This window comes from Hippichthys cyanospilos, chromosome 17 (assembly GCF_059441005.1).
Source record: "Hippichthys cyanospilos isolate Australia breed blue-spotted pipefish chromosome 17, RoL_Hcya_1.0, whole genome shotgun sequence".
Lineage (NCBI taxonomy): Eukaryota > Metazoa > Chordata > Actinopteri > Syngnathiformes > Syngnathidae > Hippichthys > Hippichthys cyanospilos.
The window spans coordinates 6,083,866-6,111,378 of NC_142385.1; the positions used below are offsets into that span (position 1 = coordinate 6,083,866).

Genomic DNA, 27,513 nt, shown 5'->3' on the forward strand with positions numbered 1-27,513 from the left:
TTCTTTCCCAGCCTGGTTTTCTTAGTCTAGTTTCCGAGTCTAAAACATATATGTGTAGTTTTCCAGGTCTAATTTGCGATGCTTGCTTACACTGGCTTGGTACACCATGACCGTTTAAATACAGACACTAAGGTAGGAGTTCAATAAAGTATATGTCAGTATAAAGTTGTGAGTTATATACCCTGCAGTTAGGCGTATCATAAGCACTCCAAATTGTCACAATGAAACATGCGTCACTTCCCTGCAGGGTGGCTCTTTTTCAGTCTTCCTGGGTTATTAACACGTCTTCCAATTTCCATATGCTAATTTTATGAGGTTGATGTCGAGAGCCCACCGGCACAGTGACAATGGCAGGCTGTGAAGAAGCCATTAATTATGGCCATCCGGAGATAGAGAACAAGAATGACTCATCCGGCCGACGTTCAATCAGGTGGTTGAGTGGCAGTTTGTGAGTGTAAAAGAGCCTCATTCCGCAATAATTGCACCCTGACTGTCTACAGTAAGACATGAATGAACACTAAATGTTTTTTTTTCTTCAGTGATCTGTACAAATCAACCCAGCTATAAAACAGCAAAAAACAGGATCAAACAATGCTCAGGTAAAGGATGAGTACACAATATTATGTTGACACTTATTGTCATATGATGTGTGTGATCTGCTTTCTATCAAATCCACATCAAGCTAGATTCCCATCTCTGGAAAAAAAAAAAATGGTGTTCCAGGGGCATTTAAGTATTATGCTCAACAAAAAACACATACATGTGAGCTTGTTACAGAAAATCAACCAACTTGACAACAAAAGTCTTTTAATGAACATTTGGTTATGCAGTCGCTCTGTACCATTTTGTCTCACAGTAAAAGTATATTATTTTTATTAATTATTGAGATGTTTATTTTATTGCAGCCACTCTGTAAACAAGCAATACAATGTGGAAATTTGAGAAAGAAAGACCAAATTCATTCAAAGCAGATAATCTTTTTTAATTTAGTATATAAAAGTGTTTCCAATAATAAAATGAGAAGAAAAGAGTTCATGTAGTCTGTTGAAGATAGGATGTTGCTGGAAGCAGGCAATTAAAAAATAACACTTTAAAAAAAAAAAAAAAAAACATCCATATAACATCTTTCTGCTTAAATATCTGATGCTACAACCTGCAGCTTATAGTACATTGCGGTGTATCCATGACACTTTTTTTCTCAATTTTTGCTGCTGCAGCCTATAGTCTGAAAAATAGTCTGAAAACAACGGTAATTCTTTCACCACAATGCTCAGTTATTGACATCACACTGACATAAAACACGTGTCTAATTTTCTCAAACTCGCTGATAACATTGCTTCTTTAATAAGAGCTGTGGCAGACATGAATAATAAAGTACACTCTGGTTTAGCGGTCTTCATATCCTCAGTTAAATGTAAGCCTGTAAATAAGACCACACTCCCAAAGCATATTTGCTATTTTCTGTCATATATGAAAACTCATATGACGTGGACTGTCTGTGCTTTTCACAGTTTACATAACACTGTTGGATAATATGAGCGCGGCTTTTGTTCATTTGTGTGTAGGCAGCACAATGTTAGAAACGGCCAGACAGCGCTTGAGACGGTGTGGTCAAGAGTGTATTATAAGAGGGAATTGTTTATTACAACAATACTTCATCAAATGAATAAAATAATGGTAGTGAGGTCTATAAAGAATTGCATAAAGACAATAGAGTTAGTGTTACACACACGCAGAGTACAGCCATGTACACAGTATACTGTATGGATATCCATGTACACAGTATACTGTATGGATATCAAAGATATATACTGTATGGATATCAAAGATATATACTGTATGGATATCAAAGATATCAAAGATATAGATAGATAGATAGATAGATAGATAGATAGATAGATAGATAGATAGATAGATAGATAGATAGATAGATAGATAGATAGATAGATAGATAGATAGATAGATAGATAGATAGATAGATAGATAGATAGATAGATAGATAGATAGATAGATAGATAGATAGTCTTAATACTTTTTTCATTCCACTTTCGTTTGAGCACTTCCGAAACTTCTAGTAATTAAAGATTATTTAAGGCCTAAGCTTGCCATATTAAGTGAAATTGCAAAAATATAATTCATCTGAATATTCTATTATATGATCAAATTTTGATCAAATATTTTGAAGGGTACTGATTAAAATATTTGCCCAAGTACAAATAAAGAATTTATGACACAGAATGTGATTTATCAAACCTGTGAGAGAAATTTAATAGATTTTTGATAGGGCAGAAACTTATGGTCCATTCAGCAATATAGTTTTGGTGCCAAACAATGATCAAAGGTCCAACATAAAAGCTGAAACATGCCAAATCAGGTGAGTCAATTGTTAATTCCAACCTTTAATATAGTGAATTGTTGTTTGTCTAAATCTGTCCTGCAATTAACTGGTCACTATTCCATTGTATACATATCTTTTTGCCCGTAATCTGCCTGGATAAACACCATCTCACTCCAGATCCTAATGTGGGCAAAAGATGTCATGGGCAACATTTTATTTATTAAGTACCAACTGGAAGTAGTAAAATCATCATGTATTGAGTATGCATTCTGCATGGAAAGGTAGATGGACATGTGCCGTCAGTCCATCCTGGCTAGTTCCAAAGAAAAATAAACAAAGCGAGCATGATCCTTTCGTGAGTAATGCGTGCATGTCTGTCATGTCTCGAGTCGGACTCACCGTTTGTTGACATTCGTCAGCTGAGTGGAAGCGGCTTATCTTAATGAGACTGCAAAGCTGGAAGACGAGTCACCACAACTGATACGCCTGCACAAACACAAACACTCCCAAAACGCCGAGCCACGTGCGACAAATGCAAACACTGAAAGGGTTTTTCGGGAAAAAAAGCCTATGTTTACATTTGCAGTAATGCTAATGTTTTGATTGGACGTAGCATAAACACTGTTTGGAATGAAGGTAACTTTTTTTTTTTTTAAACTAAAATCAGCAATCAGCAAGGCATTCAGTGCATGCCTAAAGACAGGAGCATTTGACCTAAATTTGCAATCTGAATGAAGTCTGTTTATTTTGTAGGGTTTCTTTTGGCTGTACCTCATCTAGTAAACGCACATGTGTCAGGGTTATCTTTAAAAGAAGACTAAGACAAGCCCAGCTGCTAAGCAGCAAAATAGTAACTCAGACCAACCAAGATTGACATTTCTCTGCCGGCAAAGTCAAAGCTTGACATACATTCTCATGCGGTTCCAACAGCGTATGCCGCTCAAGCGTCCCCGCCTGCTTTTTAGTCATTCATTCAGCAAAGCATTGCACATTACAAGACATAACAAAGGAGCCAGCCGGGCGCCACCAACAGCTGGGCCAAGGTCCCGGCTCACACTTTCATGCGTCAACAGCTTTATCTGAGGATCGGGGAGAAATGAACTGCATAAATCATGGGTGTCCAAAGTCGGTCCACGAGGGCCGCTGTCCTGCATGTTTTCCAGGTTTCTTTTCCTGACACACCTGATTCAAATGATCAGGATCGTTATCAGGTTTCTGCTGAGCTTGCTGACGAGCTGATCATTTGAATCAGGTGTGTCAGGAAAAGAAACCTGGAAAAGATGGTGGACAGCGGCTCTCGAGGACCGACTTTGGACACCCCTGGCATAGATGGACTGCATCAAATCTTGCTATCCATCTATGCCATAGACTGGAAAAGAAAGGGCCCAAAATGGCTCTTATAAAGATCTTTGAAATTAAATATACAGATGAAAATAGATAATTGTTTATTTTAGTCAGTACCCTTTGTAAAATTTGATCAAATAATATTCGGACAAACTATATTTTTGCAATTTCAATGCCATAGATGGATAACAATGCACATTATTCTCGAGAAGAAATAAACACATAATGATAACAACCTAATGTATGATTCCTTTCACAACATGTCCTCGACTTATGACATGGATCCGTTCTTAAGAAGCAGTGTAACACGAATTTCAGTGTACGTACAAATAATAAATTTAAAATAATAATAATAATACATAATAAATAAAATAAAATGATTACTCTATACATACTGTCAAGTTTTGTGCTATTGTTCTGCCCCCTCTTGCCTCCGTTTCGTCGGATAAACTTTGTTCTTGTACCGTGTTTTATTTTGTAGAGAACTCTTGTCTTGAAGGGCCGAGCAACCGGAAACTGTGATGTGATGCCATTTTCAATTGACAGCAAGCAGAAAAGAAAAACAACAACAGTGTTTTAATACAGTGACGTCAGCAATTAAAAAACGTTCTAAATTCAAACTTTTCCAAAATTAACCACGTATTTTTCAACAGGTATTTTCTAAAAGGCTTATAACACATACTGTGGATTTAACATAGAATTTTCAAGTAAAATATTTCTGTATATTTAATTTCAAAGATTTTTATAATAGCCATTTTGGGCCCTTTCTTTTCCAGTAAAATTTGCTTTATCGTTTCAGGCATTTTTTTTTTTCAGTTTTTTGTCAAATATATAATTCTCGCTTCTACAGTAGGTTTCATTCTACAAAATATGTACAACTAAGACTACAGTAATGAATGTGGCTTTTTTTTTTTTAACTCAAACTGAGTCCATTTATTTACGTTTTATAACATTCATAAATAGACTTTCACTTATAAAGCGCTTTACACTAACTAGTCATTTATCTACTGATGACACAGCATCAGGAGCAATTGGGGGTTCAGTGTCTTGCTCAAGGACACTTCGACATGGTCTTGCTGGTCGGGAGATCAAACACACAGCCTCTCAACTGGGAGACGACAACTCTAGCACCAAGCCATGCCACCGGCACGTTGAAATCGCCTAAACTCCTGCACATTGAAAATACAGATTATTAATAGAGTACATGAAAAACCATTTCGTTATTGAATTATAGACACAATTTTAACTTGGCTTGATGAGATGGCCAAATCTTAAAATCTCAATTTTCTTGAATTATTCTGGACGAATATGATTTTAATCGATTTTAATAAAAGGAATTAACATTTATTTAAAAGTGTGATTTTTTTTTTAAAGTCCTGTGGAAAATACTCAGACAAAATTAATGAATACTAATTTCAAATCAGTTTAAATGTAAACTTAACATTCATAGCTTGTGCATAACTTGTTTAAAGATCAATTTATTTTACCAGTAAAAATTAGTATTTTGTCTATCACGTACGATTTCAAAACACATTTTTGGTTTTTTTTGTTTTTTTACTGTTGACTGAAAATGACCTCACCTGTGCTCAAGGCTCGGTAACGACCAATCATGGCTCACCTTTTGGTCATGTGATATGCATAAGCTGACTCATGATTGATCTTAGCCTTCAACTCATGTGATGTCATGAACAAATGGGTTTTTAAAAATGTCAACTGTGCATGAAAAATAATTTAGTTCTCAAATTCGCCCATTCAATCCCAAAGACTTAATTTTACGTTTTTAAGAGTCCAGACAGGTACTCATTCATATATTTTTTTCAATTATTTCTAAAGTTAGGCTAAATGCATGTCTAAAAATGGCTGGTACTAAAGCAGTTAATAATTGACAGAATATCAAGATTATATTGCTAAAAATGGCTTAATTAGTGGACTATCCATTTAAATGCATAAATTTAGTTGATAGCATCAAAGCAGACATCCTTTTTTTATTTTATGTGCAATTCAATTACAATCACACAAAGGGCCAATAAAAAGAGCAGGCCAAGTGCACTATGCACTTGAGCATGCTGCACTTACTGTGAGCATGTGTGCCATTCTTGAGAGAGGGAAAAAAATGAAGTAGCATATATACATACACACACAGGCCACATGGCTTTGTTTGGGGTTCCTAGCCAATTTAGCGCAATAGAGTGGCCTGCTGGGCAACTACTCAAGTATGAGCACACACAATCCCACTTACACACACACACACACACCTTGACCAGTGCGGTGAGGCCACTCGGGTTATGGTGCCCTCACAGCAGTCTAATGAGATGGAGAACAACCGGTGTAACAGATGGTCCTCTGGTCATATGAGGGCCCCTGAAGTCACTAGGCTCCTGGAACCCCGTCACTATGTTTGCGCCTATTTGCCTATTCACGCTGTTGCACACATTCACACACTGTCTCACAAACACACACGCAACCCCTTGTTTTAGTAGTTGTGTGTGCATCCTTTGCATCATCCATTACATTTCCTGCTTTTCATCATGTGTACATGGTGTTCCTATAAAAATTATTATGTGAACGGAATAAATATGTAGAGAATTAAATATGCATGTATTAAGTCAAACAGGCGAAAGAGCATATTGAATTTTCAAGCGAACAACTATAGGGATAAAAGGGAAAAAACAGCAAACAGCTACTTACACGTATGAGTGAGTGATTTGAAAAATCACACACACATAAGCAATAAATTTATCTGTATTATATCGATATATCTATCATCTACTTTTTTCCCTATCATTATGTATTTTTTTAAATACAACTTTATTTAAATATTCAAATTACAGACAATATCAAACATTGAACATTAACAATACACACAGTATACAAGGGCTACTTCAAAAAGACAGTAGACAATAGTACATAGTCCTTTCTAAGAAATCATAAAGAATAAAATACATAAATACAAAAATAAATAATCTATCAAGAAAGAAAAATTCATGTCAGGCATCACTGTGAATATTGTCGTACAAAATTGATTTAACAATTCTATCATTATGTACTTAAAATCACCGAAATGCTAATGATGACGTAAAATCAAAAAGGGCTGAATTGATGGCACAAGGAAGTCCCCGTGTGGCGATGGAAGATTTTACAATCTATGTTATGTTGCCATGCCTCACTGGTAGGAAATTAACTGCATTCTCTCGCATATTCAGAATCAAGAATTATATAATAAAACGTGAAGCAGCACATAAATAAGAATTAAACGGTAATGAAGATAAGTCATGGGTCCTGCCAGTTTGGTGGGCATTCTATCTTTTTCCCCCATTTTTTTTTCAATCTCAAACTTGGTAATTAGTGTTGCTAAATACAGTAATTAGTAGGGCTTGCATGATCAAATCTGATTAAATCGATTATGCAATTAATTCTTCCGTCAAATACTCGTGTCATCGACAACCCTACGCTCCCAACCACTCAAAAAATGAGAGAATCAACATTTTAATATATTCTACAATAATTTTTTCTTGTTAAGGTTGAATGATAATTTGGAGGGATATGAATGGTCATTATTGAGTGATTATTATTCATTATCGAGTCATTATTTGTATGTTCTACAAATACAATTATTAGACACCTGCATAATCTGCCCATGCTAAATGGTTCACAATAGTTAGCAATAGCATGCTAGTGATTACTCTTTGAGGTCAACAAACACGATTATTTAGTTCACATCTGCCAAATGTTATATGTATTTTACACACATAATAGTGTCCTCTGCAGTACTTCAACAATATTCCATGAGTAAACTTAAGTGGAGCTGCTTGTTGGCTCCAACAAGATCAATAATACCTTTTTAGTCTTCTGCTGCTGTTTCAAACTTTTTCTTGGCAGGTTTTGTACTTGACTGCCCTCTCTAATTTGAACACCCAAACCAAGCCACGATAGATTGTTTGCAGTGACTGGCAGGTTATATTTTCCGATAATACAGCCCTAGTCTTTTTTGGGGAAGTTCATAACTTTCTTCCATTTGTTTTCAGAAGCTCCATGTGCTAATATTTAATGTGTATTCTTTAATGAGAGCCTGCTAACCCCTAAATAAATCCAGTATGTATTTTTTAAGCACACAAATAGGATCAGCCATTCAGCCACAACAAATGCAGCCATTTGTCAAGACAGTCCTTGCATGTGGGAGTTTTAGGTTTTAGTGAGGGAACAGTCAAAGTACTGCTATGGTATGCCAGTTCCACTCTAATTGAATTTACTTTATGTTCATCACATGTTTTAAATTGGAAATAATCCCAAAGTTGCGGTATCCTGTTTTTTTTTCTTTCATTGAAATACTGCTTTTGTGTATAAGAAAGGTACGTGAAGAAAATGGTTGGAGAAAACATGATTCTGGTGGCGTTTCAAGGTGAAATTTTCAAGTACATATATTTTTACAGTCGATCCCCCCCCCCCCCCCCCCCCCCCCCCCCAGCCTTAGTGGGTGCCTTCAATTTTAATTAAGAAAAGAAAATGATTCTCAGCTTGTTTGTTTGAATCCTCTGTCTACTCATCTGCCGTGGTTCTTAAAGAATTTCTATCAATTTTTAATTGTTAATTTTTTATTAACATTATCAATTTCTTTTTTGATGGGCTGACAGTCAGTTCAATAGGCTGTAGTCAAATCCTCTTTTTAAAAAAGTGTCTAAAGCCTATTATTGAATGATATCCAATCTTGCTTTCTTGTTCAAGATTCTGGAAAGCTGCTTGACAATAACTTCCTTCCTGCTAGTCGTTATACAACTGACCAGTCCCTCACATCCTTTTTTTTGTTTTAGATAAGAGCAAATATTCCCATTATAGAAGGAGCTGCCTTAAACCAGATTTAATTGGACTTTGTAAACTGTGGTAAGAAAGAATGATATGTAAAAAGTCAAGTATGCATAAAATTGAGGACAGGTTGAAATCTTCCGTAAAAGCACGCTTTAAGGAAAATTAAAAAAAAAAAAAAAGAATGAAATAGCTAAAGCGGAATTATAGTCCTTGGCTCCTAGGACCACAGAGGAAATTACATAAAAATGTATGTAACCAGTGTTCAGCAATGTAGTATCATTCAGCTCTCACATTTATCTACCAAGGCCATTTCTTTTTCACCATTTCATAGAAACTAGCCAATACCTTTGTAACCTTCAACCTGGATTATTGTTAGTCCCTCCAGCAGGCCGCTTTAACAAGTCAATCAAGACTCTTCAACTCAAATTACTGTAGCACAAACTGACTGCAAAGAGAAGGACTGTTTCCTCAGAGCTACAGGTAGGTCTACCGCAGTGGAAAAATGAATACCTGTATTCTCCTCAAATGAAGCTTCAAAAACCTCACAATTACTTGTGCCCAGATCTGTAAGCACACCAACATCAGTCAAGCAAGCACACATTGGTTATTTATAACAATGTTTTTGTTTTGAAGCTGAATTGTATTCTATATAACAAATAGTTGACTGGTAACCTTTAAATCCACCAGAAAATAGTCTCCTTTTCTGAAATGAAATATGTCATAAGATGACCATTTATTTGAGCCGTTAATTGGAAATCATTCATATGATATGTTCACAAGTTCGACCCTCACTTCAGTGAAAGGAAAATGAAGCCTCATTAAGCACGTTGATATTTTTTGCCCTTCTTGATGAAACTGTTGGTTTAATGATGCAATGAAAATGTATTAAAAATGTCCATTGCCTCTTTTGACCAGCAGCATTTGTATAATTTAGCTTATATTTTTAAACCAAGACTACCATCTAGAGGAGTAATTAAAATAGTGCTTGTAGTTCGAGAGGCTTAGTTTCCCAATCATTACTTAACATAGCTCAGAAAATAGTGAAGACCTGTTTTTGAGTGTAAACAATATATTTTTTTTTATTCACTATAATTGCATAATTAGACTAGCTCTGCCTTTGAAAATAGTGGCAAATTGGAATTTTAGTGCCACCCACGGACAAAAAAAAAAAAGTTAATACATTCATTTTAGAAAATTCTATAAAAAACACAACAGTATTTGACTGAAACCACGTAATTTGCTTATAATGACTGTTCATCAGAGGGCAAACTTTGGTACTGTATTTCTTTTTTTATGTAGAATTGCACTAGATTTCTCGATTGAGTCATTTGAACTGAAAGTAACAGTTCTAGTGAAGAATAAGTGAAAGCATTAAATGAAGCGACATGAAATTTATGCTAATAATGAAGCTTTGAAATGATAAAATAAACAATAAAAATACAAAGTTTCTGACTAACAAAATAATTGCAGCTATTGTTATGTGTAACTTTATCTTTATTGATTGGGCTGGGTGTTCATGTAATGACAAAAAACTGCCAAAAGATGGCAGTGCCGTGTCTCTTGTATCCACCCTAGCATGAATACGAGGTCACAGACTCTTCATTGTTATTTTTTTTTTTAATGTAAATACAATTTCCATACAGTAACATTATGTGTATTACAAGTTTACAATAAACGGATGAGTATTTTACTGTACATTTGTTTGATTTTAAATATATCATATTTAAAGTGCATATGAGTCATTCCAGAATTGGAAGATATTTTGGGCTTCAAAATTCTGGAAAAATTAACATTCAGTTTGGTGTTTTTAGCTATTTTATTCACTAATAATAGATGTTAAACTTTAAATGCGTGATTAGCTCATCCCACAGATTAATGGTACAATTGTTATCACATAATTTAATACTTGCTTCAACACTGGTACTCTTGTCAAAATAACAATTGTATCAAATTTGGATGGATCTAGCTGTTATTGCTAAACAAAAGGATAAAAATACTTGTGTAAATAAGCAAAAATAAAAAAAAAACTGAGTTGCAAGTAGAGTTGAGGTAGAGGGAGACAATCTTCAAGGCTAAATATTTTGTAAAAATGTGAAAAATAGAAGAGCGGACATATCTTTTGACGCTATGATGATATCAAATCTAGCGTATCCTTTACATGCTGCTTTCTTCTGTTTCTACTATGATAAAAAAGATGGTAACAGGGTTGCATGCTTGCTGTGAGACAAACATTCCTCGAATAGTAATTGTTATTTGAAATATTACGTTGATCAAAACAACACCAATGAAACCAATATTACCAAAAATATGAAATTTGAACTGTTTTGAGATTTATTTTGGTCATTGGAGGGTCAAGAGAAAAATGGCATTTTAGGGGTGACCCCAAACTTATTTTTAAAACTATTTTCAATTATTTTTTTTTCCTCTAAGTTTTAAATTACATGTATCCAGAACTTGCATTTTTGTGTGTTTTGTATGTGGACTATTTCAAATTTAATGGGTGGTATGTAATTTTTCTCGAATTGTGGAATGACTCGTATGTAATGTAGGACAATTGATCACATTTGCAGGATATAGGTGTATGCTGGTAACAAATACACATAAAACAATTACTACAAAACCAGCTTACATGAGGTACAATGAAACATCTGTACAAAGTATTATTTAGTTTCCAGTTCCTGTCATGTGATATCCATAATTAATAATCTACTCATCTACCGTACTTTACGTTTCTAATTCAACAAGACTTTTACAAACTACAAGTCTTTTTTTTTTGTTTTTTCTTTACAAAAGATTGAAAATGTGCACGCCACAGCACAGGACACATTTATGATGCTGTGAGAGAGATTAACACAGACAATAGAAATGTGTGAGTGGCTGTGATTGTGTACATGCATGTGTGTATACAAACCTGCATACAGTACATGCGTTGTTTTACATTCACAGTTGCAGAGGAATATTAAACTTAAGACAATAATTAAACATTTCTCTATTGCACAGACTCGAATACTTTATGGGCTTGTACATTCATCTCTTACCTATGCACACATGCATGTACACACACACTCACACAAACACACGCATGACCTATGAGCGACAGCAGCCAGCAGTCCTCATTTCTTTATTGACGTACTCCTGTAATTGAAACTTTGGCCCATCTGGCTCCTTCATGGTCCTGTGCTTCAGCTCTCTAACAAAGACGTGAACAGAGATACAGGAGCCCATAATAAGAAGCAGTTGTTTTCAATAGTAATTTTCTTCATTAACGTGTTGTTTGAGCGAGAGCCTAAAGGCCAGGTACCACATGCTGGACTGGCCAGCAGCCAATCAGAAGCCAGCAACTGCTGTCTGTGTTAAACACAGCATTGACTGAGCGTGTCCATTTATTTTTGAGACATGACCTTATAATTTGACAAAATGAAATGTTGGAGGGATGAAAGACTCTCAGGGAAGACAGGTATTTTGTCATGTTTCTATTTTGCCCAACAGGTGTGGTGTAAATCATCTATCCATCCACTATCTAAATCCCCGCAGGTGTGCTAGTCAATCACAGAGCACATAAAACCAACCGTTGACTCCAACATTCACATCTACAATATGAGGCCCTTTGTGTAATCCTTTTCAAAAACAGAAACTGAAGTCCTTATTTTGGAATTCATCAGTTGCTTGATGTATTAAAATGGGCGTCATTTGAAGGCGTAACCAGAACAATGCATTATTTATTTGTTTTTTTGATGATCTGTTTTATGTTTGTTTTGGATCAAAGGGTTTGCTGAAAAGACTATTTATATGCTCGTGTACATTTTTGTACTTATTTAATAATTCATTAGCTGATGTTTTGCAACTAAGTGTCCTGGGAAGAAAGTTTGGTGCGAAAAGAGATGAATCAATACAGTATACAAGACTTCATGAATGAATTGGCTCCAAAGAGCAAACTATCTTGAATATTGTTGTTTGAATGGTCAGCACATTGTACATTAGGAGGTTGTATTTCCTCAGATACACCAGGTTTCCTCCTATAACCCCCCCCCCCCAAAAAAAAAAGAACATCAATGCTAGGCAACTATAGATGATAAATTGATAGATTTAAGCCTCTTTTTGGCCTCTATTGGTACTTGACTTGAGCCAATTGGTTTGGTGCTTTGACCTTTTCACTTGACAAGGCGTTTCATTTTCCATCCATTGCCTCTTTGCACACTTCGATTTGGTACACATTCTGACATTTGTTTAGACTATGTCTCCCTCTTATGATGATAAATGCTAACATAAGGTTTGTTTCATTTTAAACCCCAAGCCAGTTGCCCCTAATTAAGTCCACACTCCACTGATCCTCATGAAAGGATATGATAGAGCTGTTATGTGTGCATACAGGCGCACAATTCAAATTGATAGATAACCGAGCACCCGTAAGCTCATTTGAATATTGTTGGCTGCACTGAGGCAGATATAATATATTGCTGGAGAGAGGGTACAGAAAATAAGATGTCATGAACCACCAATGGGTATTTATAGATAACGAAAACACAACTTTTACTTGTATTGAGGGAACTTTTATCAGTTGCAAAATCCTAACTGCTAAACGTAACAAAAACCTGAGAAGAGTCATTTTTTAGGGTTATGTGTGACTTACTTGGCCACAGCGGTAAAAGCCAACTCCACATTCAGTCCAGACCTGGCGCTTGTCTCCATGAAGGGCACACCAAACTCCTGTATAATAAATAAATAAATAAAACACAAGGTTAGCTGCAGTTGAATTCCAGGTATATACAGTACAGTACATTCCTCCTAAATATTTTATCATCTGCCAGCATTGGAGAAATGACACTGCTACAATGTACGTGACTCAATTTCTTTGGTTGACCACGGTGAGAATTCTTCTGAGTGGAACATGACCTTTATACCTCTGAACTTTGTTGTCGCGCTGCAGTTTCAGGAGTTTCTGTTGGGGTTTTGTGTGTGTGTGTGTGTGTGTGTGTTTCAGATCCTCAAGGAGTTATTTGCCATGAGGTGAACTATTGAACTAGCAGCGACCAGGATGAAAGTGATGACATCAAACGTAACAATCCAACTCCCCATGTACACACACGCACACACACACAAAACGGTAGCATGTTACAAGTGAGACGCCCATAAAAATAAATTCAATATTTTTACTTGGGGTGTACTCACTTTTGTTGCTAGGGGTTTTAGACTTTAATGGATATGTGTTGGGTCATTTTGTGGGGACAACAAGGGGCGATTCTTGGATCAGAGGTTTTGAGGTTTAAGGGGGCTCAGCTCCTGGTCAGTGGCCATGGTTCTATATATACACACACATATTAACACGTATAATGCATTCTGATTAATGTTACTTTGTAGTAGAAACTGAATTAAACAGCCAAATCTTCCTGTTTTTAACCATCTCAGAGCGCGACCAGTTTGCCGCACGTTGTCGACTGAAAGTGAGATCACAGTGGCTGGGGGCTGAGGTAATCACGCCTTGTTTTCTGAATTTGGTCAAGTGACACTTGCAAGCTGAGCCATGAGCAACGGTGATGTCATATTCAGTTAACAGCAAGTGGCAAGATGGCCGCCCTCTGAGATGGACAAAAACAATTGGATTTTGACACTTAATTTTTATTCTATAAACTCAATATTAATCAGAACGCTTAGACTAGTTGGGCTACATAGGCCATATTATTACAAAGGATTTTGGGGTTTCACTTCCCTTTAAATTGGGAAGTGGGGGGGTGTTCATTTTGCACCATGAGCACCCTGAAATTGGACTACAAACACTATAGGGGGACAGCAATTTCATACATGCTACTGATCACATTGTATGCGATATGTAATTTCTTCATTTGTCTCTTGAAAGTCTATAATAAAAACGTTTATAAAAGCCTGAGAGGGGCGCTCCCTATTGTGAGCTTCTGCATGCATGAGTATGTGTGTAACTTGTTTTTAAAGACAATGCAAGAGAGGGCAGCCATTTTAATGGGTGCACCAACTTGTAGCTTTCAAAGAATATTTTTGTTCCGGTTGTAAGCAAGACAGTACGCTCACTTGCCTTAGTCACACTCAGTGCAAGGACTGTAACAAACTGTGAGCCTTTACGAAATAGAAATGTACAGTTTCCATTATTCTAAATGTTTTTTCCTGCTGTCTTATATCCACATTGAATTACGCAATCCAATGGGATCTGACTCAAGGTGGCTGAAATATTGCTGCTAACCCTGGCTCAAAGGTGCACATTAATATTACATTACTGACAACCACGGCAGGGCCATTAACCTGTTACCAGTATTGTTACAAAACAAAATGTGGGAAGTCATCTAAATAAAAACATTGGACTGTAATCAACTTGTAAAAAAAATAATTAATTCAAATGGATAACCTTAGGACATTGTAGGACTGGGACCAAAAAACAAACAAAAACAAAAAAACACCGTCTACAGCACTGCATAATGTTGAACTAAGGTGTTGGGTATTTTTCATTTGGATTGTGTGGGTGTATCAGAGGTTGTGGCCACTTTGTTTATGACGCTCTTCCTCTTAGATGTATATGCCTCACTTGTCTTCTGGCGTGACAATTGTCTTGTTTTGTGTCTCCACATTGACAGCTGATGTGCTTCTGCAACTCCCTTCCTTTCTACTTATGTTCACATTTACTCTTGTACACCTTGGAGCTTATCTGAGTGAAATGGCCTGGAAAATTAAGTCAGCAATCCTCTCCACTTCCCCAATCACCCATGTAAACAATAACACCACAAATGAGCATCCATGAATAAATAAATACAGTAATTCAGAAAGCAGCACACAAATGGGAGGCATTTTACAATCTACATGGACAGATGAAGTACCCGAATGTATGTTCTGATGTGTCGCCTGTGTGCATGTTTGCATATTGAAGTATAATAACATCTAATTACCTTTGCCAGTTTTTCTCCCTCCTCTCGCTTCACCACCCTGTCATGATTTGAGTCGGCCTACAAAACATTACAGCGTGTTTATATTTGCTCAACATTTAAAACAACCCAGATGCCAAAAATGCAGGTAAACAGCCAATGTACTGTATCAGCGCAGGCACATGACAATGTGGAAACAAATAATAGGAAGCAAAACCATGAATAAGTACAATAAGTTGCATTTATTTGACATGGACTGACTCTGACCTTGATGCTTTGTGAGCAATGTTTTGCACTCAAGTTCCACATCTTTAACTCATTCGTTACCAGCCCAGTGAAAATGTATCTTTGACGACTACAGATGTCAATGGTAGTGAATGAGTTAATTCATTCAGTCTTTTGTTTTGATTTCACAAAAGACAAGTTTAAATAAATGTATTTTTTCTTTAATACAGTTCATTTCGTTGTTTATAATAAATGAGCAAGCCAATTATATTCGTGAGATAAATTTTACAGGAAAAAACTGTTGAACAAAATGCAACGCATATTATGGGACTGTAACGTTAAGGCAATAAATATAATAATAAATATTGCTCAATGCACAGCAGTGTCCAAACTATGGCCCTGGGAGCATTTGCGGCACACCATTCACATTTTAATAGCCCGTGGCATACACTTAAATTACATTTTGTCATGGCCAATAACCATTTAATGAAAGGTTTGATGGAAGGCATTGTTAGAAGTGAGGGAAAAAAAAAATCAAATTTGCCTCATTACTTTTAATAGAAAGCCTTCATGTAGCAGTTTATTAAAATAAATACATCATGATTGATTGATTTCTAAAGTGTTTGTTTAGTTAAAGCGAAAAAAAAATAATATGGCCTTTACATCTAATTTTCTGTATGTAAACTTCTTAGGACAACCCAAGGTTAGAAAGTAGCAAAAATTGTTACTGTACAATGTGGCTAACCATTTTATTTTATTTTTTTATGATCCACTACGACATAAATACATACCATATTTTTGTACAAGTCGAGTTTTTTTTTTTCCCTCGTTTTCAACCCCCATATTACGAGGGTTGACTTATAACTGCAAACCTAAAACCAGACCAGTTTTTTACACATAACTGTGTTTGAATAAAATTAACTGGAATGTGAAATAAGAAATATGTAATTTAGCAGGCTTAAAATGATTATATTTACATCTAATTCAATATAGTATACATCCATTTAAGAGTGCTTACACAGAACATCACAAAAATGCCCATGGGTCAAGCGTCACCTAATTGCCTCTTTGTTTGTTTTGGCGGAGTTTGACGCATTATCAAAAGGAAAAGACTGCATGACTTGTCTCCTTCAGCCCTTAGACGTGTGCTTGAAGCTGGCATGGATGTCGGCAGGCCGGGGGAGAAACACCGAAGGGCAACCTTCCACACTCTCATCTCACAACAGTTGTCACTTGGGTTATAGAGCATCCCAAGTACGATGATCAGCAAATAATCTCCGAAGACCTCCATTCCAAAGAAATTGGATGGGTCCGAAGATGACTACCCATGGAACAGTAACGAATATGTTTGAGCAATCGATGAAGAAATAAGAGAGGACGTCCATGTGTTAAATGGGAGGAGCTATTTGTCGTGTCAGATAGTATTGATGACTTTTAGGGCTTTTCGACAAATTAATATTCAGCTGTCTCAAAAAAATTAAATAAAGCATTTTATTGTTGCATCATTGGTTTCAGCTTTTGCGTCAATGCGCACACGCACATGCCTCACAATGCAATGAAACAATGAGTCTAATGGTAACGTAATTGTCATTTTTATAACACACACAATGTGTTATAATTTGATAGCCCTGATCTTTGTAACCACAAAAGTTTTGTAAAATTCACCCAAATTTAAGTTTAAAAAAAAGGGGGGCGGTGTCGATTTTTAAACGAGGACGACTTGTACTCGTAGAAATACGGTAAATATCCCAAATGTTTGCGTTTTTTAGGCTGCAACAACACACACATTTACTATGCAAAAATATATCGGTTATAGGTATCGGTATGGAAAGGCAGAAAGTTATCATTATGGCTGAAAAGAATGATCATGCATCCCTATTTATTTCCTTTAATGTTTTTACAGTAGCCTTTTCGAATAAACGACACTAACTAGAAATAGGCCTCTTTCTGGAAGCCAGTGCAAATGTCCTTTCTTTTCCACACGGGGGTTTCAGCACTCCAGCGTGCCAAGCCAAACACTCACAAAAGCAACTGGTGCTCTCTTATATGATGAAGAGACATGTCCCTTCAAAGAATGTTACCCATAGAGTATGTGCTTCCTTGCCTTCTTCTGAGCACTGGGCAGATAGCGTACGTCTGGTTTATCAGAGAACACGTTGTAAATTAGAGGAAACGAATGCGGGATGCTTTATAGAACCGAGAACTGCCGTCTTGGGTGATAACTCTCAGCTTGCCGATATGAGCAGCTCCTTTACATTACACAGTCGCGTTGAGTTATTGGTATTATATTATATATCGACGAACGGAGAGGTTTAAGTACTCAAATTTGGCGTTTTAGGCCAAGCAGAAGCTTCCAAAGCTGTGAACAAATTACCAGTCAGAAGTGTAAATCCGGTCCACAAAACATCTGAAGTACTTTCATAAATCAGTGATGTACCATCGCCGCTCTCTCCATCATGACTCCCATCCCTCCTCTCTGACTCCATCTATCAAGTCATCTTCTACAGCGTTGACAACAAGGTCTCACCTTGTTGCCTAGCAGCATGATGACTACGTCCTGCTGGGTGTACTCATGGATCTCTGTCAACCACGCCTGCAAAAAGATGAGATGTACAAGTGAAAGTGAATTTCTAAATAGAAGGAAGAGGAGAGGGATGATGATGATGGATGATAAACAAAAGTAGTTCAAGGAAAATGGCAAATTGTTTGGAAGTTGGAGGTTTTTTTCTTTTTACTATCACGCCTCTTTTTGCTTTTATCCTATCCATCAACGTTTCCACGTGGGCGCTTTCCGAGATGGCCGGCCTTGGCGGAAGCGCGGTTATTGAATAGTGTGGCGCACAATGAACATAAAATAGGATCCTACACATACGAACATCCACAGTCCCTCCAGCATCATTGTATCATCACAATGTATCTTTCCATTAAAGGCACACTAGTGTTTTATTGTTTTCTATACATTTCATTTCCAGTGGTTAACCTTGTATTTAACGCTTTTCGTTATCTGAAAAGCATTTCGAGCATTTTGACGCATTTTTTAAGGCCAACACAATATTGTATTGTATGACTATGTAGACATTGGTGGTGCCATATCAAAGATTGGATTCCATTCGTTACATAGAAAAAGAAAGATTCTATCTTATTCTGTTCTTCATTGTTTGAAAATAGGTAATTCAAGCGACACCAAGTTTGACACAAATATTTGGTTAGGAGCATATGAAACACCTCAACAGTCCTTCCCTTCAATAAAACATGAACAAAAACAGTGAAATTGTGTTTTTGGTTTTACACTTGTTTTCCCCTCAAAATTAAAAACAATCCCCATCTGTTTTAATAATGCTTGTGTGACAGTTGTGTGAAGGCGAAAAATTTCCCACAATTCCCTGTTTTCCACGCCCCAAATTGCACATTGACTTAATTACCATTGGGTGATTTTATATTTCATATTTACAGCTTTCACATTTCATATTATCAATATTTAGCTCATTCATCTCGCCGTAGGGATCATTCCCATCATTATAATAATTCATACAGCTCAATAGTAAGCCAATATTTGGTATTTTCATGAATACCAAAAAGGCATTGGCCTTTTTCAAAAATGTGATTGTCGATAATAGATCAATATAAAATTGTGTTAACTTTCATTGAACTATTTCAATTTTCAGTTAACATTGTAAGAGATTCTGCTGACACTGGGAACACTCACCACCTTCTGTTTTTGCTTGAAACCAATACAAAGATAAGTGCACTTGTTTATTTTTTCTTAATCTAACATTTTAAGACATGCTGACAACCCAGGAGGAGGAAACTGAACTTTTTTTTAGCTTTTAAAACAATGCGTATCTTAAATATAAATAAAACAGGTTTTTCAAATCTGAAAAAAGTTCAATAAACATATTAATATAGACATTACATCAAAGTTTTGAACTGGAGTTTGTCTTTTCTTTAGTGTTTCGATGTAACTAGTTTCCCTTTAACTGAAAATGATTACTGGTTTAAAATATCGGTTATTGTCCTCCTTGGCTGAAAATGATCAGTATCGCCCTGAAACATCTATATTGCTCTATCTTTAGTCAATAATTATTACAGTGTCTCAGTGAAGTTACTCCAAATACATGCAAGTGAATAACCTTATATACTGCTGGGCCAATGGCAAGTCTGACCTATATTACAACTGTATATGATGACTGGGGGAGGGGCCTAATCACACGTTCTAAAGTGTTTTGTAGTTCCGATCCCAGGGTCCAAAATGAAGAAAAAGCAAGTCATTATAAAGACAAAATAATAGTAATAATAGTTACTTGGGTGGCAGAATTTCATACTGCACAACACCAGGTGTGTCAAACTCATTTTTATGGTGGGACACATTATAATAATGCTTTCTGTCAGAGGGCTGGAATGAAGTCAAATCAATTTGAGATCAGAGGCCGGTAAAAACTGTTCGAAAGAGAGATTGGGAACAAAAAAAAACATTATTTTTCCTCCCAAATTTGGAAAATGGGAGGGAGGAAAGGTTGAACAATTGAAAAAGGAGGGAGGAAGGGAAGGTCGTGAAGGAGAGAAAAAGGAAGGAAGAAGAGAAAATGAAAAAAAAAGAAGGAACAAAGAAATGTGAAGGGAAGAATTAAGGAATAAAGGAGTAATGAATGTAAAGGAATGAGGGTAGGGGGAAGAATGGAGAAGAATGGAAGGAAGGAAGGAAGGAAGGAAGGAAGGAAGGAAGGAAGGAAGGAAGGAAGGAAGGAAGGAAGGAAGGAAGGAAGGAAGGAAGGAAGGAAGGAAGGAAGGGAGGAAGAAAGGAAGGAAGGAAGGATGGAAGGAAGGAGAGAAAAGGAGACAACTTTGAAATTTGGTATTTAAGCCAGAAACTTAAAGTAAAATCAGTGTTTTCCAGGCCACATAATATATGATGTGATGGGCCGGATCTGGCCCCCGGGCCTTAAGTTTGTGCCCGTTAGCACATCACCACCTACTTAGGGAAAAAAAAAAGGCAACCATGTTGGCAAGTAATCAATCTATGATTGTGTTTTTTTTTGTTTGTTTTTTGTTCTTTTATTTTTCAAAAAAGCGGCTCTGCATAGCAGTGTTTCTGACCATGTAATACTTGTTCAATGGAACTCATTTGTCGAAGAACAACACCTGGTCAAAGCTCATAAATTGTCTGGGATCAGTTTTCCATAAGTAAAGTAAATAAATGAAACTAATACCGAAAAATCTACAATGTACAGTAAATTTAGCAAGCTTACGTTCCCTGCGATGATTGTTATTAGCAAAATGAAACATATAGCTATTTACAGCAAAGTAGCTGTCCTACTTCCATTTTTCCAATTAGCCCAGATGATTATAGGCATAATCTGTTGGGGTAATTACTGTCCCTCAGTGTTCTCTGCGGAGACACAATGTGTGATTAAATCTAAATCCAATCAGACTCCCCCGCCTGTATATATTAACAATTCCAAAAGATCCTAATACTTTTCCCAAAAGCAAAAATAATATTAGATAGTGTTAGTAGTAAATAATAAACTTTGGAGGATTCATGGTTGTATTTCCACAAGAAATCATATATACATAGTTACAAGATTTTAGAATCTCAGTCTAATGCTGAATTTCAGCAGAAAGAAAATGTTTTGAGAATGGAAACCGGAGAAATGCATTTGAGTGCTTCAAGGTGATGTCAAGCCACTTCCGTCGGCTGAGGGGCAGTGAAGCTTTTGCGGAGAAAGGAAAAGAAAACATACCTTCAAATCCATCTTTTTATTTTTTTTAGCCAGTTCAATGTTATGGGGCATCCGTTATGAAACAAATTCAATTATATAACAAAGTGTTGCTGTTGTGTGTATTAAAAATGTATCCAGTATATCTGATTATAAAACTTATCACCCGTTTTATTGGGAAAATTTGTGTTTTTGTGAGGATAAAATATTTTGCGCCTCTTGGCAAGATATTTGGGATGAAATTGTTAGATGTTATCATTGGTTATAATTAATACACAGGTAGAAAATGTCAACGTGATCAAAAGTGGCATAAATTAAGAGTATGTTCGTTAATAGAGGTTCTCACGAGTACCTCTGGAACTATATGAAGACACTTAAAGGTGCAAGTGAGATTTTAACAGGGATTCTGCAGGTATTTGTCTAATTGAATGCTTTTTAATACCGAGACAGGAACAGTACATTTTCCTTCTCAATTTAAGATCCTATTAATTGGAACTAAATTGAATTTTACTGACTCCTTTGCAAAGCATTGTTAGCATTTATTTCATTCTATTTTATTCGGATGCACAGTCATTAGTGAGGCAATTTTCCACAGACGAGTCGGAATCAAAACAGATCATGTCACACGATCCATCTTTTGGATGTGCTGGATAAAATATGTCGAGAGATACCATGATATGAATTTTAACAATTGTCCAATGGGGCTAATATGACTTCTACTCACCACAATTGATGGTCCCAACCCCGTTGACAAAGCAAGGAATTTCTCTATTTAACCCTGATAAGGAAAATGTGCAAAGTGAAAACCATTTCAGGTTTTACCACTTGATGATCATCCATAGAATACCAAAAGTGTCCAAAGCAGAAATCAGAGCAAAGGTAGTATTGTTTGAAGAATCTAGAGAGTAAAACATGTTTTCAGTTATTACACCATTTCTTGTATGTAACCCCACATGTATTCAGTCATGGTATTGAATTAAAGTAAAGAAAACACTTTGAATGAGAACGCGTGTCCAAACCTTTGGCCTGTACTGTATACTTGTAAAAATATCTCATGGCTAATTGAAAACTGCAATGAGTTTAGACATTTTGAAAATACAATCATTTGAAATGGGATAGCAGACAAAATTAATTCAGTGTATAATGCTTTGTTTGTGCTCTTCCACTGCCTGATCACTCTAAGTATTTTAATAATGCTTTTAAAAAAACAAAGTATCAGTTAAATGTTTTGCATTTAGTTTTATTATTCAGTGGTTCTCTTCTCTCTATACTTTCATGGCAAAAAACACCCTTTAAAAGTTCCCTGGAGTTAATGAGGAGACAAATAGGATCCAACTAAAAACAATTATATCTTATAGCACTCTTGATTAAGTAATTTGATAGCACTTATAAAAAAAAAAAATCACTTTCACAAATTAAATTTTTATTGTTCACCCATACATTTGTCAAACATCCCTGAAGGTTGAATGATTTCAGTTAGTTTTATTTTGCATTGCTTCTCTTCTATATATACTTTCGCGGCAGAAACAAACACGATTTAAAAAGTTACCTTGAGTTCATAACGAATCAAATGGAATCCAGTTGAAAACAATGATAGCTTTCTTCATGAGTAATTTTGAGTTTCTAATGGCTTCATCTAATCTTGTCGAGATTAAAGATGGGGTATTGAAGTTGCACATTTTAGCTTATCTCTGTTCGTGAACATCCCTTGAATCTTAATTTTAGTCTTCATCAGCTCTACATTGTATAAGAAACATCACTAAATATCATTAAAAATAAAGCGTTGGCGACATAAATCCATTGATTTTCCTAGCTGCTTTATTAATTAATTTATTTATTCATGATCAAACGAAACACTCCCATTTTCCTGCCTAATACCGGTGCCCCTCCCTCTGTGAATATCATCAAGTGAATCCTTTTCCCATAATCCTCGCCTTCATCCGCAGGTTTACCCAAAGCCTCATTCCCTCACGCAAGGGTTTACATTCCTTCATTACATAGAGATAGTCGCTGGGAGCCTTCACCTAGCGGCCTTGACGGTCGACAACCTGCCAATTACTTAGACGGTCTACAAGAAGCTTGCGAGAAAGTGGGTGGATTACAAGAATGCGGCAGAAGGAACACAGCTTCTAAAATCGGATGTGATCAAGCTTCAAAGCCATCATAGAAAATGAGAGTTCATGCCGCGTGTGGGAGCATAAATAGACGACACGTGTGCGTGTTTCTGTGGTGAAGCTCACATGTGACGGACTGTGACTGCTGTCAAGGTCAAAAGATTTTTTTTTTTTTTTTGGTCTGATCTACAAGCCAAAGAGATGCAAATGGGTGTGCATTTTGCAGAGTGTATTTTTAGTTGCGTGATGAGAATCAAACAGCTTTGGGGCCAGATAGCGATCCAATTATGAAACAATGCTTGCAAACTGACAATGTCTGATAATGCCATATTGTGAGTTCAAGGCCACCTATTAATCTTCACATTTCAAAGAAAAACGTAACCAAAGAAAAGCTCCAGGTACTTTATTTGTAAAGTTAGACAAATGTAATATATATATATATATATATATATATATATATATATATATATATATATATATATATATATATATATATATATATATGAATTGATATTTAGAGATTCATATAGAGATTTTTATGTGCACAATTGCACCATTCTTGAATTAAAAAAAAATATATTTATGTTAGTCCTCTGTAATTTGCTTTCATGTGATAGTCATCCAAAGAAACCGGGCCAGACTTATTTTCATTGATTTTAGCCATCTGGAAATGAAGATGCCAGGCAGACATGTAAATCAAATCACTGGATCTGTGACTTCCTTCTAGATAGTGAGTTGTAAGGATTAAATAGAAATCACCTTCACTCATTATTTTTTATTTACTAGTGTTTGCCAGAACACACACAACCAGCTAAAACCACCTTGCAGATATTTAACTTTACCTAAATTATAAGAAAATTTGAAATTTTAGTAAACATCTGCATACAGTTATTGTTACAAAGATTTTAGTCTTGATATCAAAAATTGACATTATTCTCTATCAAAAGATTTTAACTATTGAAGGATAATTACATTTTGTAATTTATTAATCTCTTTTTTTTCTTTAACCTCACCTAAAAATTTCTGATGCAACAAAATGTAGCTTTAGACATTTATTTTCTTTCACAGTTTTCTTGTAACCATTTACCTTCTGCTGTATTTGAGACTATAGTTCAAACTGCTGGCCGTACCCTTGAGTTTAGACTATCAAGAGAAATGAAGCTGTTTTCTCTTGTCATTCAGCAATCATTTAGAAAACAACATAAAATAAAAATAAACTAATACTGTCCAACCTGTCTGTCATGGATTTCTCAAACGTGGGGTGCTCTCGAGTTTAGTTTTGCAAAAAACTTTGCATTAGCTCCCTACAATAGCATGGTGTGAGTGCACAGTTGAGTGCTTTGCATTTATGTGGAAGGCTAAAGTTGAGATGCTTCTGTTGTAAGCAAACTCCTTCTTACAAAGAATGCGCATATCACTCTACCTTTATCAAAAGTGCCAGCTGGACTTTTTTTTTTTTTTAGTTAAATTTACCATTCAATGACAATTGTCACGTGCTCCTCTATTTTCGTGTCTTCACGAACTTGCCCTCCCACCCACAATAGGATCTTATCAGGTTATGCCAAACACGGTGTCAGCCAATAAAGACTTCACAATGTGATTGACCTTTTGTTTTTCAAGCCCAAACAATTCATGGACAAGCAGACTGATGCAAAAAAAAAAAAAAAAAATCCCAAAGAAAAACAATTAATTAATTGATCACAATGAATCTGTTATTCTGACACCCATAATAAATATAATGCCCTACAAGTTATAAATGTTCAACTTCCCTTTATTGCACCCAAATCTGTGTGTGCGAGAATGAATTTGAGGAAGTTGTGGTTAGAGTTGGGATTGGTCACTGGGTGGGGGGAGCTTTCACAAATATCAAGGAGGTGATGAGTAAATTTGGTTTGTGCAGACTATTTGAAGTCAGATCTACGCAGGACTGCAGGTAAACAGCATTTTACATGACATTTGGTGTAATCAATGCAACTTGATTTTTAAATACAGTACTTTTAGATAAATATTGTGGAAATATTTTTGTAGGTAATAGTTAAAGGTGGTGTTTGAGGACCACAGAAAACTATTATGAATAACTTGAAAATTGGTTCTCACCCTGGAAAATAACTATACTGAAGAAGTGAAGTACTGTATTTTTAAAAGACACATATTCAATTATTTTTCCTGATAATACATGCCAGAGAAAGTCAGCTAAGATGCCACATTTTTTTTTTTTTTTTACTGTGTACCAAAACCAACAATTGATGCTATGACTGGAAATATATCCAAATCCTGGAGAAAATTGCAAATAATGTGGAATCACTATTTCAAAACCTGGTGACAATTTTTTTTTAAGCTTTTAGATTTAGAAGTTAATTTCCAGTATTATATTTGGTTGGAAGACCACTAAAGTCAGGTCATGCACACAGTTGTGATCCAGGAAAAAAAAAAAAAAGTTTTTTGTTTATAAACATTCTTTAATATTATACATGAGGTGTTATAGAAACGATTTTGTTGTGAAACATTACTCAATCAGTTAGTTGACAGGACTGTCTTCAGTTCCTCTTTGCAAACTTCCCGTATCTTATTACTATCTTATTCCTTTCAAAGGTTGTCTGAGACCACCTCAACCAACTTTGATGTTGAACTGTCCCAAGAAGATGAATAAAAGAAACGGTCACATGCGTGAAAATGATAAGAATCATGGCACGCAGCTCAGAATGAGCAAGGAGAGACTGGGTCCGCTCGCAACGAATAAAAATGAAGCCAAAGGGCCATCAAGCTGTACAACCTCCAGCCCTCATCAACGCCGCTGGTCCACCGATTGTTGCCGCGGCAACTACTCCCCTGTCATTACTGTCAAGAAAACCATGAGGGAACCACAGCCACCTCAGCGGGGGGTCTCCCTTGTTCCATGCCATACTCCATCTCGTTGTCCCAGACAACGCTACTCCAGTCCAATTACCGGGATAGACCCCACGACTCAACCAACCACGTCTTCATCTTCTTCCTCCTCTACTACTGTCCAGACATCTGTCATAACAGGACATGACCCGCTCGGTTGGAAGTTACGGCCCAAATCCAGCAGCTCCTCCAATCGTGCTCACGCTAAAAGGTTGTCTCTCCAGATGCCCCTACCGGTCACCGTTCCTGATCCCGATTTTCTTCGAAAACCTTCACTTGACTCCAAATGTAAAACGACGCCCTCTTTCCAAAGTAAACCTTTTCGTCGCCACCATTCGGACTCGTTAGCTTTCCTCAGGTCCATGCCCGCGGTGACCCTGGAAGAGCTTCGTGATGTGCAGCTCCGCTCCGCCATCCGCTTGGATGAACCGGACGGGGTTTTCTCTCAAGCATACGGCGAAGAGAAAGTGAGCCCTCTGCCAGAGAAAAAGCCGCCAGCTGTTCCAGAAAAAAGTCCTCTGGCGAGAAAAATAGCACAACTCATTGCTCATTCATGGCAGCAACAAATGTGTGCTGCCCCTAAAATTGAGCAAGAGGAAATTATTTACAGTGTGATAAAGCCAAAAGCTAAAACACGACAGGCTGAGAACCACTGTGGCTTGTATGCCAAAATAAATGGAATTCGCTTAAAAGGTGATGAGTAATCACCAAGTAAAAAGAATGCATTTCTCACTTGAAAATGAGAGAAATTGTACATTTGCACCCATACAAAAGAAACCAAAAGAGGAACATGATTCGTTCCGAGGCATTGTGATCATTTAAATACAGTACATATTTTTTCTCCATCGGGAATAATGCAAAGTGAGGGCATTTATTCTAGAAACAAATCTTTGCAACGTCATGTCATAAACACTTAAACCATTCTGAAGAAACTCTACAAGAGATTACCCCATATATAATACAGCAAAATCCAAATTGTAGTAAAATTGCACCCTTTGAGGTTCCTTATATTATATGTGACAAGTATATGAGAGAGAGAAAGAGTATATACTTGTAGTTAAGTCTTAAGCCGAAAGTCCATACCAACATTACTTTAAGTTGGTAGTATGAGATGTTTTTTTTTTTTTTTTTTTACATAGTTATTGGTATTCAAATACAGTCATTCGTACCAGGGATATTTGATGCCACTTTTTTTTGTCAATCCG

At 36.3% G+C, this 27,513-nt stretch overlaps 3 protein-coding genes across 3 annotated transcripts in view; 1 reads left to right on the forward strand and 2 right to left on the reverse strand.

Moving 5' to 3' along the window:
- The window catches only part of pemt (phosphatidylethanolamine N-methyltransferase), a 52,054-nt gene extending 49,320 nt beyond the window's left edge, over nucleotides 1-2,734 (reverse strand). The window contains exon 1 of the mRNA XM_088439762.1: nucleotides 2,713-2,734. Coding sequence (XP_088295888.1) covers nucleotides 2,713-2,719 — 7 coding nt within the window. The 5' untranslated portion in view covers nucleotides 2,720-2,734. The remainder of the gene's footprint in view (nucleotides 1-2,712) is intronic.
- Nucleotides 2,735-10,083: 7,349 nt separating this feature from the next.
- rab26 (RAB26, member RAS oncogene family) overlaps nucleotides 10,084-27,513 on the reverse strand; it is a 49,980-nt gene continuing 32,550 nt past the window's right edge. The window contains exons 6-9 of the mRNA XM_088439811.1: nucleotides 18,122-18,187; nucleotides 15,394-15,450; nucleotides 13,116-13,192; nucleotides 10,084-11,675 (exon numbers count right to left, since the gene is read on the reverse strand). Coding sequence (XP_088295937.1) covers nucleotides 11,573-11,675; nucleotides 13,116-13,192; nucleotides 15,394-15,450; nucleotides 18,122-18,187 — 303 coding nt within the window. The 3' untranslated portion in view covers nucleotides 10,084-11,572. The remainder of the gene's footprint in view (nucleotides 11,676-13,115; nucleotides 13,193-15,393; nucleotides 15,451-18,121; nucleotides 18,188-27,513) is intronic.
- Nucleotides 25,333-27,340, forward strand: LOC148409341 (uncharacterized). The gene is made up of 2 exons (XM_088439466.1): nucleotides 25,333-25,355; nucleotides 26,015-27,340. The coding sequence occupies exon 2, from the start codon at nucleotides 26,044-26,046 to the stop codon at nucleotides 27,010-27,012; it is 969 nt and encodes a 322-aa protein (XP_088295592.1). The 5' UTR covers nucleotides 25,333-25,355; nucleotides 26,015-26,043; the 3' UTR covers nucleotides 27,013-27,340.

What these genes read in the sequence shown, in the direction of transcription:
- LOC148409341 (XM_088439466.1), top strand. Translation starts at nt 26,044, where the DNA reads ATGTTGAACTGTCCCAAGAAGATGAATAAAAGAAACGGTCACATGCGT.